We start from the raw sequence: 17,510 nt of genomic DNA, 5'->3' as shown, positions 1-17,510 counted from the left end.
ATAGAAAATATTATACAGTGGGCATGGACTATGAAAATATTATACAGTGGGCATGGACTATGAAAATATTATACAGCGGGCATGGACTATGAAAATATTATACAGCGGGCATGGACTATGAAAATATTATACATCGGGCATGGACTATGAAAATACTATACAGTGGGCATGGACTATAAAAATGTTATACAGCGGGCATGGACTATGAAAATACTATACAATGGGCATGGACTATAAAAATGTTATACAGCGGGCATGGACTATGAAAATACTATACAGTGGGCATGGACTATGAAAATACTATACAATGGGCATGGACTATGAAAATACTATACAATGGGCATGGACTATAAAAATGTTATACAGTGGGCATGGACTATGAAAATATCCCAGGGGATTGCAGATACCTATGTAAAATGTATAGGATAATGCAATGTAAGTCACTCACTTTGGAAAAAGCGTCTGCCAAAAAAATGTAAATGTGACCTTGTTGTAAAATACCATAGTAAATTAGTTTGGTGTCATTTTGAAATATATATATATATATATATTGCGCATGCAAAATAAAATCAATCATTTTAACTAACGCCACATACATACTACTTCTCACAATGCAGCAGATTTCAGTTTATTTTATTGTACACAATCTGCACTTTCATCATTGTTTTTCAGAAGTGCATCAGACCGCCTCGCACTTGCAATGAGGTGTTCCTATATTTATAACCCCAGTTTACCTACAGCTGAAAGATTCACACAAGTACAGGTTATAGATGGCGGTACTTTGTGTTATTTTAAGGAAACAGTCCATTGTATTCACTCCAGGCCACATTAATCTCACAACAGGCTTTAAGCTCCTCCGCCTTCAGGAGTAATCAGCCAGCAAATATGTACTTAACACACCCGGAAGTCACCTGCTTTATATCCTGCTGACGATTTTCACCAATCCTTGACTTCATACATATTCATTACGTAACGGGACGCTTGACCTATCGACCAATCCGATTGGTTGAAAGAATAGCAGGCGCCAGTCGTCTGGCGAATCAACGAATCCCACTATCGTAAAGGCGTGGTTCATGGGTATTCATTAGGATACGTACGAACGCATGAGTCGACGTCAGCACAGCGTAATGAATATTCATCAGGCGACCCCTAGCCGTAGTAGGATCGGTAATTTGGCGTCGCAGTCACCTGCAGCCGGACAGCTGCTGAGATGGGCAACTCCGACTCTAAACTTCTCTTCAGAAAAGCGGTCATACAGCTTACAACCAAAACACAGGTGAGGAATCTGAACTCGTGTTTATAGATAAGAATGTTGTTAAGTAGAGATGTTGAAACAGCGCAGTGAAGTGTAACAGATGGAGGACCGACGCTACACAGTATCACTAATTATTAACATTTACCTGAGAACTTGACAAACTTGTTTGAAGTTTCTTTCATCTTAAACTTGTCACATCCTACAAACATTTGCAAAGAACTCCGATAGAGAGTAAGATTGTGTTTCTTTATTTACATGGTTCTGGTATAGCTGAAGTTACCGTGTTTTTCTCTGATGGATATTTTATGAACATGGTTTTAGTACAGATATCACGGTGAAACTATGGTTATTGTGGTAAATCTGGGCTTACTTTGGTTTTTAAATTAGTAAACCAAAGTTGATCTTCAAACAAAACCTAAGTGATGCTGATTTAAAGGGGATTAGTCTATATTTAGATTTGCCATTTGAAAATATGACTGTAAGTAATTGAAATTTTAAATCTCAATAAATGTGAAACTCCTTTTATTTTGACACGACAGCTCATGTTAGAAATTAAATATAATGTACAAAATCATGTGTTCATGAATACACCAACCAGGAAATCAATGTCAGGAATGTCTAATGTTAAAGGATCTGATGGGGGAAACACGTGTTAACTTTACTTGTTAGGACATAAAGTTGCCTACTAATGTTGTGAAACTAAATATAAAAACATCTCCTCAAGGAAGGAAGTCCTCACTAGTAAAACATGATCATAAATTGGCTAAATCCAATAATGTCAATAGGTGTGTCAGGCATCCTAAACCTGGTATGAGACACTAATATAATGCAACAAAAAATATTGAATCCCGAAATCGAAAGATCGCTAGGGTTGAGTCTTGTGTCTTATAGCCGGTCGAGGCCTGTGATGATGTGTTCTGGGATCAGTTCTGGACCGACGTGGATTTGACAGCGCAGGATATTTTTGCGTTGATTCCTGCTGCTGAGATCCGTGCTGTGAGAGAGGAGTCTCCCTCCAATCTGGCAACCCTCTGCTATAAAGTACAGTATCTCCCCTATAGCATCTCTTCATTTTTTTAATAGCAGAACAAAACCAGCTGTTTTTTATTCCCAGTGACCAAATAAGCTTGTTGTAAAATACAGATATTTTAAATACTTCAAATAGCAATGATTTTCAGTAAACCAAGCTTAGAACCTACCAAAACAGAAAATGTTGCGTGAACCTAGAATGTTTGTTTGGCTGGTTGCTACAAAAACGTGAACCATTAAATTACACTGATATTATTAAATTCTCTCAATCTAAATATACATTTAATTTCAGCCAAGATTAGATTGGATGTCTTAATGTGCTTTTATCTATTTGTAATTGTATGTGTGGTGTATTCGGCAGGCGGTGGAGAGACTGGTGTTGAACGCAGACTCCGGCTGTGTGTGCGAGAGAGACAGACAGACTGTGCTCAGCTGCACTCGTCTGCTGACCCGGATTCTGCCGTACATCTTTGAAGATCCGGACTGGCACGGATTCTTCTGGTCTACTGTACCCAAGGCGGGCAAATCTGGGGTGAGAAGTTCACTCAAAACTTAATGAATCCCTACATGTTAAGAAACTACATATGAAGGCTATAGTTAAGTTAAAGTTGTTCACATTCTCCGACTGCAATGTTTTTGCTTTCAAACACGCTCAGAATCAAGTTGCACAAGCAGGTTTTAAGACGCACAGTGTGAACTTTTGTTAACAACATCAGTTGTATAAGTGAAAGAGTGGATCTTTTCCTGAAGTGCATTTTTGCGGTCTCTTGTTACCGGCGCTGAACACTAGTCTGATTGTGTTTGTCTTGAAGAAGGAAGGTGTATTAAATAACCTGAGTTATACACAGAGACACAACACAGATGATGGTCTCTCAATGAATTTATTGATAACATTATTTGTGTGTGTGGATGTGAAAAAAATGTATGTAGGTTTTGGCATCATAAGGAAATCACTTTTGGATCCTTAATGAAATTGTGTTTTTTGTGTTTGGTGGGCAAAGGATGAAAGTGATGATGAATCCACACGACCGTTGGCGGAGTCTCTCCTCACAGCTACAGCTGATCTGCTGTTCTGCCCGGATTTTACTGTGGAGAGTAACCACAGGACCAGTGCGGTAACTCTCTCTCTCTCTCACACATACAGTGTGACTAGATGATTTCCAGTAGAAAAGATCACCCTTTCTATACCTCACCTCTGTCACAAGGTCAATTTTGCATAATCTTTCACCGTTACATCTTTTCGGTTATGAAAAGGATATGCGTTGTGTTTCTTGGTTCAGGACACGGCTGGTGATGTTCAGTCTATAGACAGCTGTGAGTTTATTTGGGAAGCAGGAGTTGGATTTGCTCAGGCTCCGCCCCTTAACCCAACCCACGACTCCAACAGGTCAGAGGCAAAGCTCCACCCCTTCACACATCTCAAATATCACCGGCACTACTTTCTAATTTGTATACTTTCATCTATGATCTTTGAATGTAGTAAGTCAGAGGTGTCCAAATGTTTTTCGTTTATTTTTTTTGTTAGCATCGATCAGTGCTTTTATGCTAATACTGTGCATCAAGCAAATATTTAATATATTTGCCAGTGTTATTTTTCGACTCACTCAACAGTCTTCAGAGTATGTAGTCCGATGAAGACTTTATTTCATACCGGTGGACTGTCATACTAGACATTTACCAGAATGCACTTTATTATCGACAGTGAAATGCTGTATCAGTGCATAGCTGGAGTATGCAAATCAGAGTGCTGCTCTTCTTCCATCGATATTGTTCTCTCTCTCTCTTTTCTCTCAGGACAGAGTTATTGAAGCTTTTGTTAACATGTTTCTCAGAAGACATGTACCAGTCTCCATCTGACAAACACACAATCAATCCTTGGGTGTCGTTCTTTTGCTCTGGAGAAAACAGGTAACCACACACACACACTTTTATTAGTGTCTGCATGCTTGCAAACCCTCAAAAAACTTGATTCAAAATATCTTCTCTTTAAGACATGCTCTGCCGCTCTTCACCTCTCTTCTTAACGTGGTGTGTGCGTATGACCCCGTTGGATACGGCCTCCCCTACAATCACCTGATGTTCTCTGACCCGCGGGGGGCGCTAGCAGAGCTGGCGCTGCAGGTCTTAATCGTCTCATTAGAGCAAGACATCATTGACACCAGTAACACAAACATCAGCTCCAACCCGGGCACAGATCCCGACAGCACCTTATCTGACACGGACATGAAGACGCCTGCTGAGGGAGGCCAGGTGAAGACACCACACATACCCGTGTCATCGTATTAAAAATCTTTTATATGTTTACCGCTGAAAATGCTACCTATAGAATACTGTCTGAGTTCAGGTCAGTCACTCTCAAATTTAGTTTTTGTGTGCGTGTTTGTCTCAGGCTACACAGGCCGAGAATTTGTTTGTGAACTACCTGTCCCGGATTCATCGAGAGGAGGTGAGACAGACCCTTTTATACACACACTCCACACATCATCTTATATCTCACAAAAACTCAAGCACAGTTGTGTACAACTGTCCCTTCTTTATTCTTTCACTCTGTAGGACTTTCATTTGATCCTGCGAGGGATCAGTCGACTGCTGAATAACCCGCTGCTGCAGACGTACCTGCCTCACTCCTGCAAGAAGATTCAGTTTCATCAGGAGCTGCTGGTGCTTTTCTGGAAACTCTGTGACCTCAACAAGGTACACAAACACACTCGCAATCAATCAAACTATTTCTTACATACACACAATCCCGCTCTCACAGTGTTCAACAGACACAATGGAGAGGATCAGAGATGATGTATTTTTGTAAGCCAACCAGGAAGAGAGCGCCACGATGGTTCCCTCGACCGAAAGCCTGTGCATTTTTCCCATAGACTTTCGGAAGATCGCAAAAAATAAGCTCTGTGAACAACAAAGGTTGATGATGTTTACACGTTTTGTCTATCGAGATAATCTTTACAGATTAACACAATATTTGTTACTTTTGAATCAGAAATAGAATCAGCAGTAAAAAAACGATGCTATAAACAGACTAAATTTAAGGTCGCTCGATATCAACGTCACCAACTCTTTCAAACTTTATTAAAAATGTGTTCACTGGTCAGTAATTACACCGGGAATAAATCCGCATCTACGTTTTAAGAGATTTGTGCCCATTTTGCATTATTTGTGAGCTTTATATGCGCGATGATGTCTAACGTCGCCGCCAAAGGAAGTAGTCACTTTTAGAAACTTGTTGGCTACTGCCGTTTATTTATAGAACACAACAAGGCTTTACAAAAATCCGGTTGAAACTGGTGTGTTTTGTCATAGAATAAAATGTGAAAATATTACGAGGATTTGTCAATCACAGACTTAATTTCGGGCGATTTACCAAAAACCCATTCAAGAAACCTATAGATTTGGGGGCGATGGAACCGGAAGTCCTAAAATGCTAACTCACTTCTGGGATTTGCATACAAAAACACTTCATCTCTTAGCCTCCCTATCACTCACCCTCACATACAAAAATATGCACACACTCACTTATACTGTAGATATTTCTGTTTATTTATTTTATATCAGGTTTAAAATGTTCTACACATTTATCTACATCAGTTTGTTTGTATGATTTGTATTTGAAAAGCAAACAAATAAAAAATAGAATTGTCAGTAAACACATGATTTGTCCCTCTAATGTTTAGTCATGAGACAGCAGAGTGAACCGTATTTGTGAACGCTAGATTTTGGCTAATCTGCTCCTTCAGTACCTGTATGTATACACCTGTACAGTTGAGAAGTTGATGTTTTTCATCTCTGTGTTTCAGAAGTTTTTGTTTTATGTGTTGAAGAGCAGCGACGTGCTGGAGATCCTGGTGCCAATTCTGTTTTATCTAAACGATGCCCGAGCCAATCAGTGTGAGTTTCTAAACCATAAATCACAATTACAAAATCACTCGTATTTGAACCTTCTTTTTAGATGCAACAGGTCTGTTGAAAAAAACAGCATATGTTGGGTTAGGTATGTTTTGATTCTGGTTTGCTGATCAAGTGCTGCTTTAAGCTGGTTATCTGCTGGTTCTTCACCAGCTTAAACCAGCACGTGACCAATTTAAACCAGCACCAAAACATACCTAACCCAACATATGCTGTATTTTTCAACAGTGTACGGGGTCTTAAAAAGTATTAAAAGTTGATCAATCAATTTAGAGAAAATTAAGGCCTTTAAAAGTAGGGACTCAATGACTTCTCTTGTGCTTTGTGCCAACCCCTCTGAATTATATTGTGTTTATATGTTGTTATCATAAACTAAGACTGTTTTGTTGTGCTATTGTTGTGTTAATAAGTATAAAATTGATCCTCATGATTCCTTTATGTAACAAGCTTTTGTATTGAAAGCTGCTCATTCGCGTGTGAATGACGGTCTGTGTTTTCAGCAAGTGTTGGTCTGGTGCACATCGGCGTGTTCATCCTGCTGCTGTTTAGCGGCGAGAGGAATTTCGGCGTGCGTCTCAATAAGCCGTACAGCGTGCGCGTGCCGATGGACATCAGCGTGTTTGCCGGGACTCATGCGGATCTGCTGATAGTGGTGAGATGCAGTTACGCATACTGTACATGCAGTACATCTTCACATGTGGGTAAGAGAAGAAAATCACTGTTTTTCCAAACGTCAGGTTTTCCATAAGATAATCACCAGCGGACACCAGCGACTGCAGCCGCTCTATGACTGTCTGCTCACCGTCATAGTCAACGGTGAGATTTCCACTACAGAATAAATAAAGATTCATACACCGTTCGAAAGCGTGAACAAGAAATATCTGCTGTTTTTCAGTGTCTCCGTATCTAAAGAGTCTGTCAATGGTAGCCGCTAACAAACTGCTGCACCTGCTGGAGTTCTTCTCCAGCGGCTGGTTTCTGTTCTCCTCGCCGCTCAACCATCACCTGGTTTTCTTTCTACTGGAAGTTTTCAACAACATCATCCAGTATCAGTTTGATGGTAAGAGCGATTTGTATTTGTAAGGATTGTAATTTGCACCTGGATTCGTGTGGATCGCTCTCTCTCTATCCATCAGGAAACTATAATCTAGTCTACGGCATCATCCGCAAGCGCAGCCTCTTCCACCAGCTAGCAAACCTCCCTGCAGACGTCATCTCCATCCAGAAAGCTCTGCAGAGGAGAATCAGGAACAACAGTAACGCTGTGTTCATGGAGTCTAACAACAACACGTCGCCCAGCGAAGGAGTGTTTAAAACCACGCTGGTACAAACAGGCACGCTGAATGCCAGTCTTAAGGCAACACCGGGTAACTCGCTGCGTCTCATACACACACGGAGTTGTACAACTGTATAAAGAGGAATATTCAGGGATGCTAGGATTGGTGCGTTGACTGATTTTGCAGATTGTTGTGGATCGCAGGCATTGATAAACTAACAGAGAAGTCACAGGTGTCTGAGGACGGAAGTACCCCGTTACGACAGCACGGTGACTCTGCTCACAGCCAATCAGATCACAGCTCTCAAACAGGAGTCCCCGAATCTACCTCAGGGGGAGATGACAAGGTACAGCCCTGCCAGATGACCTCTGACCCCTAACATTTAACCCCTGTCATCTGTAAAACTTTATAAAATCATTCCTTTCATTGCCAAAACATGCTGTAATATTATTTTGTTTCCGTTATTTCATTTGGAACTGTGAAGTCCATAAACGGAGATTGTGATGGAAAGCACAGTGGTGTGTTATGTACCGCAGACTGGGGTCCAACTCCAGATTGGGTTTGTAAAACGTCTTGTTCAGCGAATCATACGAAACTTTTCATTAGAAAGACAAAGTTGATTTTTGATTATTTTTTATTCAATCGTTCACACAAATAAAAAAGACCTTAAACACAAATGCAGCATGTGGTGCTAATCTCATCCAGTGTGGTCATCAGTCGGCCTGCTCTCTTTCAGGTCCTCTCCTGGAAGAGTAAACTACCTCTTCAGACTATCATGAGGCTTCTCCAGGTGCTGGTCCCGCAGGTGGAGAAAATCTGCATAGACAAGTGAGACGTTAACACACACACACGCATTTGCACAAATGCACAATATCTGACATGAACATCACAATTCAGTGTTTAACAGTGAGAAGCCTGACTGTTAAACAAGTCAATATTTACACACCAGGTTCAGATTGAGTCACGGGGACATGCTTGGGGCGATGAGGCGTGTCTGTTGTGATGGAGGTGTGTTTTTGTTTGTTTCTCCAGAGGTCTGACGGATGAGTCGGAGATCCTGAAGTTTCTACAGCATGGAACTCTGGTGGGCTTGTTGCCAGTTCCTCATCCCATCCTCATCCGCAGGTACCAGGCCAACGAGGGCACGGCTCTGTGGTTCCGCACATACTTGTGGGGCGTCGTTTACTTGCGGTAAGAGACATTTGGTTTAAATACGATTCTTTATGTTTCTAATGTTAGGACTACAGCAGGGGTGTCAAACATCCGGCCCGATAAGGCGTCCAATACGGCCCGAGGGAAGATTTGAAAAATAATACAAATATGAAATAAAAGTTTATTATTATTTAAACTTTTTATTAAATAAAGTTTATAAATACAGTCAGGTTTTCGCTGCCATATTATGTTTTGTTTTATTACATTTTTATTTTATCATTGATCATTTAATTGGGCTTCTGCCAGAACCCCTAACAAGCATGCGCATTCTAAAGCGCCGCCTACATTTCAAAAACATAAAGTCGGCTAAGTTGTGCGGCAAGGACTAGTGATTTTAAAATGTCCAAATAAAGAAAACTGATCTGGAGCGGCGGATGTTTCAGGAGAAATGGAAGGAGACGTATTTCTTCTGTGAGTTCGACGGTAGGCCGGTATGTTTAATCTGCTCACAAGCCGTGGCTGTGCAAAACGAGTAAAATATTAAACGGCACTATGAGATACACGCAGAGAAATATGATAAATACACTGGACAGCTTCGAAAAGTCAATCATTTAATTTTAGCCTCGGAAAAAAAGCAATCAATGTTCACAAAAAGAACAGGGACTGATGAAGCTGTAAAGCTATTTGATTGCCAACGAAATCGCAGCGGGATCAAATCCGTTTTCAGAGGGAGAATTCGTCAAGAATCGGTAATGAACATTAACAAGTCGAACCTGCGCTCTCGACTCACAAACAGACAGCTAAATGACATCATGAGATTGATGTGGTTGAAGAAAAGAGATGTCAGGAATTAAAATCATAATGCAGATGCGATCTAGATCTTTTGTTGTTAAAGGGAATTTCTAGTATATATTTAATGTTCATATCCAAAGTAAAGTTGTACTACTGTACTAGCTGTTAAATATGTTAAGGCAGTTTTTCCTATTAGTGAATTATATTGTATAACTTGTATGGTTCATATTTAATGTGACCGTCTGTACACAAATAGAGTCTGTTGCATTTTTGTCATTACTAGTTTAAAAAGTATCTGACAAAAAATATTCATATTGAAAGGAAAGGGTCTTGATTGCCTTTACCTAAACAAAATAGTTTTTTCAAAGAGGAATAAGAGTGTTATTGAACCGTTCTGAGGATTTATTAAATGCACCTTTTACAGAACAGTATGTCTTTCTAGTGTTTTTGCTAATTCATTTGTAATTTGGTGCAATATGGTTTAAAAAAGGTGATTCGGGCCGCACATTGTCACTATTCTCTCCATCCGGCCCTTACCCTAAAATGAGTTTGACACCCCTGGACTACAGCCATCATATTTAGTCTACAATGCACCGTGCTCTGTCTCCCTCTACAGGCCAATAAGAAAGACTTATTTGATCACTCCCATTGACTTCAGAAAGTTTCCAAGCCTGTTTATTGAATGTGATATAGGTTTTAATGTGACACTCGTAGAAACAAATGTCTGCATCTTTAAAAGGAAATTCTTAAGATTCTGTTTTCGTATTGTTTCAGTAACGTGGATCCTCCTGTTTGGTACGACACTGATGTCAAACTCTTCGAGATCCAGACAGTTTGAAGACTTGAAGAATTACGTAAAACTCTCTTCATTCCTCCAGTCAGAACACCCCCATGAATTCACAATCATGAAGAAAACAATCTCTTTTCATCTTAAACATTTAATTAAGATAAAAAATTGGTTTGTTTTAGTTTGTTTTAGTAATGTCCTGTTTGTTTTTGGCCATGAGAATACACAAACAACACTGTCATCAAGTTACTGATCACATATATTGTTATCTGTTTATGTTTATATTGTTTGTTTATCTTATTTTACCATAATAAATCCGTGTGTATGGGTGTAAATTAACTCTGTACATAAAATCACATCACAAACACTTGATTCATAAAACAAGAAATCTATTATGAATGCTGCTAGTACAGTTTATTATTCCCTGTTACACACTTTCCTCTATCCTGAAATTCATTCTTCAGTCTACCAGCATTTCTAATCAGAACTTTTGTCTTATTTTCCAGTAAAATATCTAAACGCCCTTAAAGAAATGATGTGTGATGGCAGAAGAGAATAAAATCTTCCATTCGGTTAGATGTTTGGGTTATTTAAGAACAAACGCTTTACTAGAATTCAACATACAGCAGAATGTTTGGATATTTATATAGAACAAGACAAAGATACTGATTCAGAATATGACTGTTGTTGTAAATATAATAAAATGCAAGGAATATCACAAAGTTTGAACAGTAAATTATTGAAACAAGTTACAAGGATTAGCAAACATGACTAGTTTCACCTCAAAACTACAAACTCTATTTTATTTTTAAATGATGTTTGCTGACCAAATCAGATAAGACACGGAAAAGTAACGTGATGTCTGTTCATGTGACTAGTAGGTTTTGTCAGAATCTACGCAGAAATTAAGATCTCCATCAGGACCCCCACAGAATGCATGCGGTAAAACACGATAAGCGGCTGACTCAGATTCATCAGCACAAACCAGGCCATAAACCCAAAGAACTGTTTTCCAACTCCAACCTCAAACTGGGGGTGAGCACCAAAGGCTGGAATGACCCAGAGCTGCACAAACACATAAAAACAACACCGTTCAGAGTCGGACCCGATCACGTTCTTCATATCAACTGATGCATTGATTAGACATGTGTTGTGCACAAGACACCAATTTCTGTAAATATAGTCACAGATTTAAATTTAGTAATAAGTATCAACGTGGTGTCAGATGTTTCTGCTAAAATAAACACATGAAGAATCTGGAGGTGTAAATTAATGTGGATTGTAGAGGTCAAATAATCTGGATTTGAGTAAATTTGATGGGAAATGTTTGAGTTCATAATATTGAGATCTTTAATAATATTGACTTTTGATTGCAGACTTGACAAATCTTTAGTTTGTATAGTTAGTAATAGATATGTAAATTTTCAAAACATCGCATGTGTACAAATTTTGGAGCAATGATAATAAACCTGTATGCGATTTGAATATTTAAATTCTGTCTAATGCAGCATGTTTTAATGTTTATCTTTTATTTCTTACCATGATGTTGGAGAGAATGAGGAACGTACAGATCTCTTTAATAATCCTCCTGCTCCAGCCATAATGATCAATATCCTTCTGTTGGCCAGTTGGTGTGGCCGGAGAGTCATTTCCTTCCCTAAAGATTACATCACTTCCTATTGGATCCGGGACCCTCTCTCCCTGCTGTCCTTATGAACATAAATCATGCTTTTAATGTTAAATCTAATGTAAAGAGTAATGTTAAAGTGACAGTGCACCCAAAAATATCATCATTTATTCACCCTCCTTTCATTTCGAACCTATGAGTTTCTTACTTCAGAACACGATCAAATATTTTGTAGAATGTTGACAAACAAACAACACTGAACTCCATTGACTAAGGATGAAAGAAATATAATTTTTGGGTGAACTATCCATTTGAAAAGCTAGCATACATGATATAAATGACCAGATATGTTATGGTTTATTGTGAGTAAAACAAACCTTATATACAATGTTTTTTTCTCTCTGTCCTCTGTCCGTTTTCTTGCGGTTGGAGATAATCTCCAGTCTCTTGGCGTGTGCGTGACCGTGTACTTGCAGTCCCTGGATGATAAACACATTCTGCACCAGGAGCTCCAGCAGACTGAGGATGGAGAACGACAGGTCCAGCTTTCCCATAATGCCGTTGGACCCCAGGGACAGCCCGGCCACTAGCGATAGATACGAGAGACAAAGCTGCCCCATTGCTGCGCCCAGAAGCAGCACCACATCCAGATTGCGGGTGGGATTTTTCGTGTATGTGAGGTTGTGTTTTACGTCATCGCTGTGCCCGTCAGCCGTCATCTGAATTCTGTGTATTATTGCACCTGATGAAGAGCTCAGCACCATGATGGGAATCAAACCCAGGTGGAAACAGTAAAACAGCAGGAAGGCGGTGTTACGTCGGGCCTGTTGGTTGACCCACATCTGGTAGAGCACAAACACAGTGCTGCCCGTCATCAGCACCAGTAAACCTAGCACGGGTCCCAGAAGAATGCCACCACGCGGCATCACGTTCAGCGTGATGTTGGTAACCTTCTGTGCACCTGCAATGTGACGGCTCACGTTCTTCCACATCACGTAGAGCATACAGCCAGCCAGAAGACAGAACTCCATGTGGAACGGGTACAAGACTTCATAACCTTTCCTCAGAACTACACACGTGGGCTGAGCGGCACAAACGCACATAGTGTCATTATCCCCATCTGAAACAGTGTGTATAGATCTGATCAATTTGATATGTCCTAGTACATTTTTATTAACCTGTCTTTCCATCTGTCTATCTTTCTATCTCTGTTTGTCAAGTTAACTTTATTTATATAGCGCTTTTTATCATTTTCATTGTTACAAAGCAGCTGTACAAGGCAAAACATACAAGTCAAAACTAAAAAGGTGAAAACACAGAAGACAGACACAGATTCAGACACACCCACACACACATACAAACGTGCACACATACAGACACACACACACACACACACACTCAGGCAAAATCTGGCAAAAGCTGCAGCCTCTGTACAAGCTCGACAGTGCTTGCACAACAAGGCAAAATAAAAAAATATTGATTTAAGATTATCATTAACAATCTAATAGCAGCTAATATTTTGTAGTGAAGACGTGTCGAGTTGCTGCGTTCTTCTTTGTCCAGCTCTATCATCTCAGCTTTTGTCAGATCTGGGCATGAACTGCATCCTGCCTGCTCTGGTAACCTTGGAACAATGAGACAAGACTGGCTGAGAGTAGAGTGATGTTCTGCACTCTTTGATGCAACAAATACATCACTTGTTTTTGGAAGTTCCAGGGGCCTCATTTATAAACGTTGCGTACGCACAAAAGAAGGCGTACGCCGCTCTCTACGCAATAATTGGTATTTATAAAAAGCTAACTTGACGGGAAAATGTGCGGTCCTTCACGCAAGCTCTGACCCAGGCGTACGCACAAAAACGGGTGAAATGAGAAATGGCGACACCGTCGACAGATGGAAGAAACACGTGAGAGTGTGTGAAACTGCAGACCGTTGTGTAAAAGAAATGGCAATACTGCCTCTCATACATAACACGAAGACTTCACAAAGCAAGTTTAACAGTTAACAGCCTACACGAACACCCGTTTGATCGATCTGCAGTGTAAAACAAACAACATCAAACGAAAATTACAACAGAAATGCAATTAACACATATTTGAAAAAAGAAAGGTGAAATATGTTCTGCAATAATCTTGGCATGTTATGCAATTCATCCTCATAAATAATATGGTAAACAGAACGAAATAATGTACAAAACTGATATTCTCGTCAATGTCCGTCTGGCGGAGCAGATATAGATGCAATTAGATAGACAGATAAAAAGATAGACAGACAGACAGACAGACAGACATATAGATGTATTAATCGTCCACTGGGGAAAGTTGTTTTCATAGATGTATGTAAAAAATGTCTTCATCAGGTACGGAATCATGGTATTGCATATGCCTTTAGTTTGTTTTATTTTTGATAAAATTACGTATGTCTCAACCATTCAGAAAGCTGCAACAAATTATATTTGCACTGAACTATTTCCCATTTCACCCACCCGTGGCAGGCAGACACGTGGCGATGGAGCGCAAAACACTTTTTGCCTCGACTTTGATGTCCGACCATTTCTTTTTTATTTCGGCCACGGTCCGAGGTTGTGAGGCTACAGCATTTACGGCATCTGAAACCTTTTGCCTTTTTGGCATTAGTAATGCCCACACTGTGCCCTCCAAACAACATTTTTCTCCTCTTTCCATCTCGCCAACGATAACATCTACTTCACATTGAGTGACGTTACGTTTTTTTGATTTCCTCTCTGTGTTTGGCATAATTTCGCAATCGATGAATATTAACTTGTGGGCGTTTCACGCAATATTTATGGGCAACTATGGGCGTGACATGAAGTCGCAAAAGCTGCGCAACATTTAGAATTGATTGTGATTTATTAAGGGAAAACTGCGTACGGTTTTATAAATCCGAATATTTATGTGCGTACGCACGTCCTATGTTTCATCCTTACGCCACTTCTGACGCAAAGTTTTATAAATGAGGCCCCTGGTTCCGGTTGATCTAACTAGTGCAGCCTAAACCTTCGGAGTATTTATATTATGATAGTGTAGTGTATGCAAGATTAAAATATGCGTCTTTAGTCTAGATTTAAACTGACAGAGTGTGTCTGCCTCCCGGACAGCGCAGGGAAGACTGTTCCTAAGTTTAGGCGCTAGATAGGAAAAGGATCTGCCGCCTGCACATGATTTCAAAATTCTAGGTATCCTTTTACCTGTATTATTGGTTTCAGCTGCCATCTGGTTCTCCATCTCGATCTCCATATGAATGGTGTCCTCTGTGACTGCTCTTAACCAGAGCAACACATCTGTGCTTAAAATCAACATCAGCCCACATCTAAATGCATTACAAACATGTCATTAACATTAAAAAACTCATTTAATCTTATACAAATATGAAGGTATGCTATGTACACAGACTGCAGGACAGATGTATGTACCTGGTGAGAATGGTGTGTTTGTGAATACAGTCTTTAGAATGAGCCCACAGTAAATAGGTCTGTAAGAATGGAGATCAGTACAGATTCAGTCGTATCAACAGGTCACCTTACAAAACACACACACATTCATACGCATTTATCAAAGACAAACACAAGCACCACTACAAAGCCAGTTGACAACATTACACACAGATGTAATTCTTATGGTCTGGATGTGTGAGGGTGCGGTTAGATTCTGGTCACAGGGTTTGGCTCTGTTTAGATTGGTTTGTTGGGTATAACATTACTCACCTGCATGAACAGGAACGGTGTCTCAAAGAAGGGTAACAAAAGTATACCGGTCGAGAGGCACGAACTCAAGACAATGTTGTAACCCATCATGAATACACACAATAACAGACTGCAACACGCAAACAAGATCAGGACCCCTAATACACAAACACACACAATAAACACTGTTGGACACATTACTGTACAACAATTAAAGTAAATTAATTCAAAAAGGTATCAACGTTTCCTGGAATATTTACAGTATATGGGTTTTATTTTAATTTACAAAAAAGCATAGAAAAACACAAATCTGTTTTGACCACATCAGATTCTCCTGCTCTTGACGCTGTAAAAGCTTCTTCTCAGAAACATGTAATAAACACATTTTACAATACATATTAAACAATATATTTGAATAAAGGGCAAAGACTTAAGTTCTCTTAAGTAGGACAGTATTATTGGCCACTACTCGCCAAAGCTTTTGTGATGAACGTATAATAAGTAATATTGAAATCTCCTTCTTTAAAATATAACAATACGTTTATAGCTTTATATCTCAACCTTTTCCTGGAGGCTCGGCAACAGCACACAGTTTGGATCATAAATACATCAGATCTGCAGCACATTATTAGAGATTTACATGGGTGTGTCGGATAAAGCCGTGCACCTGATTTAAGACAAACATCACAGTTCCCACAACGGTTGATTTATTAATCCTGTAATTTTCCTCTTTAAGATGAATCTCTTAATGATTTACAAATTATTAAGAAAAAAACACATAGAATAGCAATTTTCATGATTTATTACACCCAGAAATAATTTCAATAATTCCCATTTCCATGACCATTTATGATGTTTGATAGCTACCTGTGACAGTAGGGCCTCCTGCATGATGGTCTGTGTGGGGGCTGACATCCGGCTGTTTGCGAGCCCACAGCAGGTACCAGATCATCCACATCAAGCTCAGTACCATCAGTACCAACACAAACACCGCAGGCTCCATAAATCTCACAGGCTGGAAAGCATCTCCTGTCACCAGAGAGCCACCGAAGAGCACTATATTGAGTCCCAGCAGTCCAGAGATGAGACCCCGTCCACTGGGAACCCACAGCACAACAGGCTCAAAACCATCATCCTTTTCCACAGATGACAGCTCGGGATTCTCATTACGGTCCAAATCTGATTTATGATCCACAGAAGATAATTCTATTTCTGAGTTTCCTAACATACCTGCCAGCGTGTGATCCACTCTCACATTTGCAGAGCAGAGTGTGTGTGCGTGTGTGTGTGAACTGTTTTGACCTACACTATGAGGACACAAAGACTTTATATTGTGTTGTGTATTCTGGTTTCAGGCCACGCCCTCTACATTATGAATACATGCAGGTGTCATTGACGGGATACAATACACAGTTTTGTATATCCATCATGCCAATGAAAAGTCTCCGTTAAGCTGTACCAACATGTGCTTGAAAGTGTCCGGCTTGCCATTGTAAAGTAATAATGCTCCAGTTTAGAGCTGTATATTTATTAGTGTAGATATCACGTGAAACCTAGATGGCACCTGTCACTGATACAGGCACATTTCTGCTGATGCACTTTTGACTGATTTTATAGGCGACCCTTGACCAGAAGCATGATGAAAGATGTGAAATTCAGAAATAGTGTCTCTATTTCACCTACGAAAAGCATAACTTCAGGATCGGTCCGACATATATAGATCCGAACTTTTTTCTAAACATTTCTAAAACTTTCACGTGTAAATACTATTTGTGGAGAAATAACTTGGTATATATTTATATATAACAATGTAAAAACTGTATTTTAATTTTCTTTCAACCGTACAAAAATCTTAATTTCTTATGCTACACAGCCTAATTTATAAGATGTCACATTATTACAAAATAAAGGTCATTTTACCTTTTCATAATTCTAATCTTTTGTTCCACAGTAAAGATGCTGCAGAATGGCTCTGT

At 39.7% G+C, this 17,510-nt stretch overlaps 2 protein-coding genes across 2 annotated transcripts; one reads left to right on the top strand and one right to left on the bottom strand.

The window, feature by feature from the left end:
• The first annotated feature begins 1,099 nt into the window (after nt 1-1,099).
• Nucleotides 1,100-11,095, top strand: hid1b (HID1 domain containing b). Its single transcript, XM_079476691.1, has 19 exons — nt 1,100-1,276; nt 2,147-2,296; nt 2,646-2,816; nt 3,286-3,399; nt 3,565-3,671; nt 4,079-4,192; nt 4,276-4,534; nt 4,674-4,730; nt 4,838-4,978; nt 6,088-6,178; nt 6,697-6,848; nt 6,934-7,012; nt 7,092-7,256; nt 7,333-7,563; nt 7,677-7,819; nt 7,958-8,032; nt 8,210-8,301; nt 8,506-8,664; nt 10,192-11,095. The coding sequence occupies exons 1-19, from the start codon at nt 1,211-1,213 to the stop codon at nt 10,253-10,255; spliced, it is 2,430 nt and encodes an 809-aa protein (XP_079332817.1). The 5' UTR covers nt 1,100-1,210; the 3' UTR covers nt 10,256-11,095.
• LOC306905861 (proton channel OTOP3-like) lies at nt 10,977-16,762 on the bottom strand (the record flags this gene model as incomplete). The annotated part of the gene is made up of 7 exons (XM_079476804.1): nt 10,977-11,269; nt 11,744-11,908; nt 12,209-12,951; nt 15,040-15,161; nt 15,265-15,323; nt 15,556-15,692; nt 16,402-16,762. The coding sequence occupies 7 exons, from the start codon at nt 16,760-16,762 to the stop codon at nt 11,099-11,101; spliced, it is 1,758 nt and encodes a 585-aa protein (XP_079332930.1). The 3' UTR covers nt 10,977-11,098.
• Nucleotides 16,763-17,510: the final 748 nt, after the last annotated feature.

This window comes from Barbatula barbatula (genome assembly GCF_947034865.1).
Source record: "Barbatula barbatula genome assembly, chromosome: 16".
Taxonomy (NCBI): domain Eukaryota; kingdom Metazoa; phylum Chordata; class Actinopteri; order Cypriniformes; family Nemacheilidae; genus Barbatula; species Barbatula barbatula.
This window is presented reverse-complemented; position numbering and strand designations above follow the sequence as displayed.

Bases quoted from the DNA above. Each gene is read 5' to 3' on its own strand.
- hid1b (XM_079476691.1), top strand. From the start codon at position 1,211: ATGGGCAACTCCGACTCTAAACTTCTCTTCAGAAAAGCGGTCATACAG. The intron at 4,535-4,673 runs GTGAAGACACCA...TGTTTGTCTCAG, and splicing joins CGCCTGCTGAGGGAGGCCAG to GCTACACAGGCCGAGAATTT. The intron at 8,033-8,209 runs GTTTGTAAAACG...GCTCTCTTTCAG, and splicing joins GGGGTCCAACTCCAGATTGG to GTCCTCTCCTGGAAGAGTAA.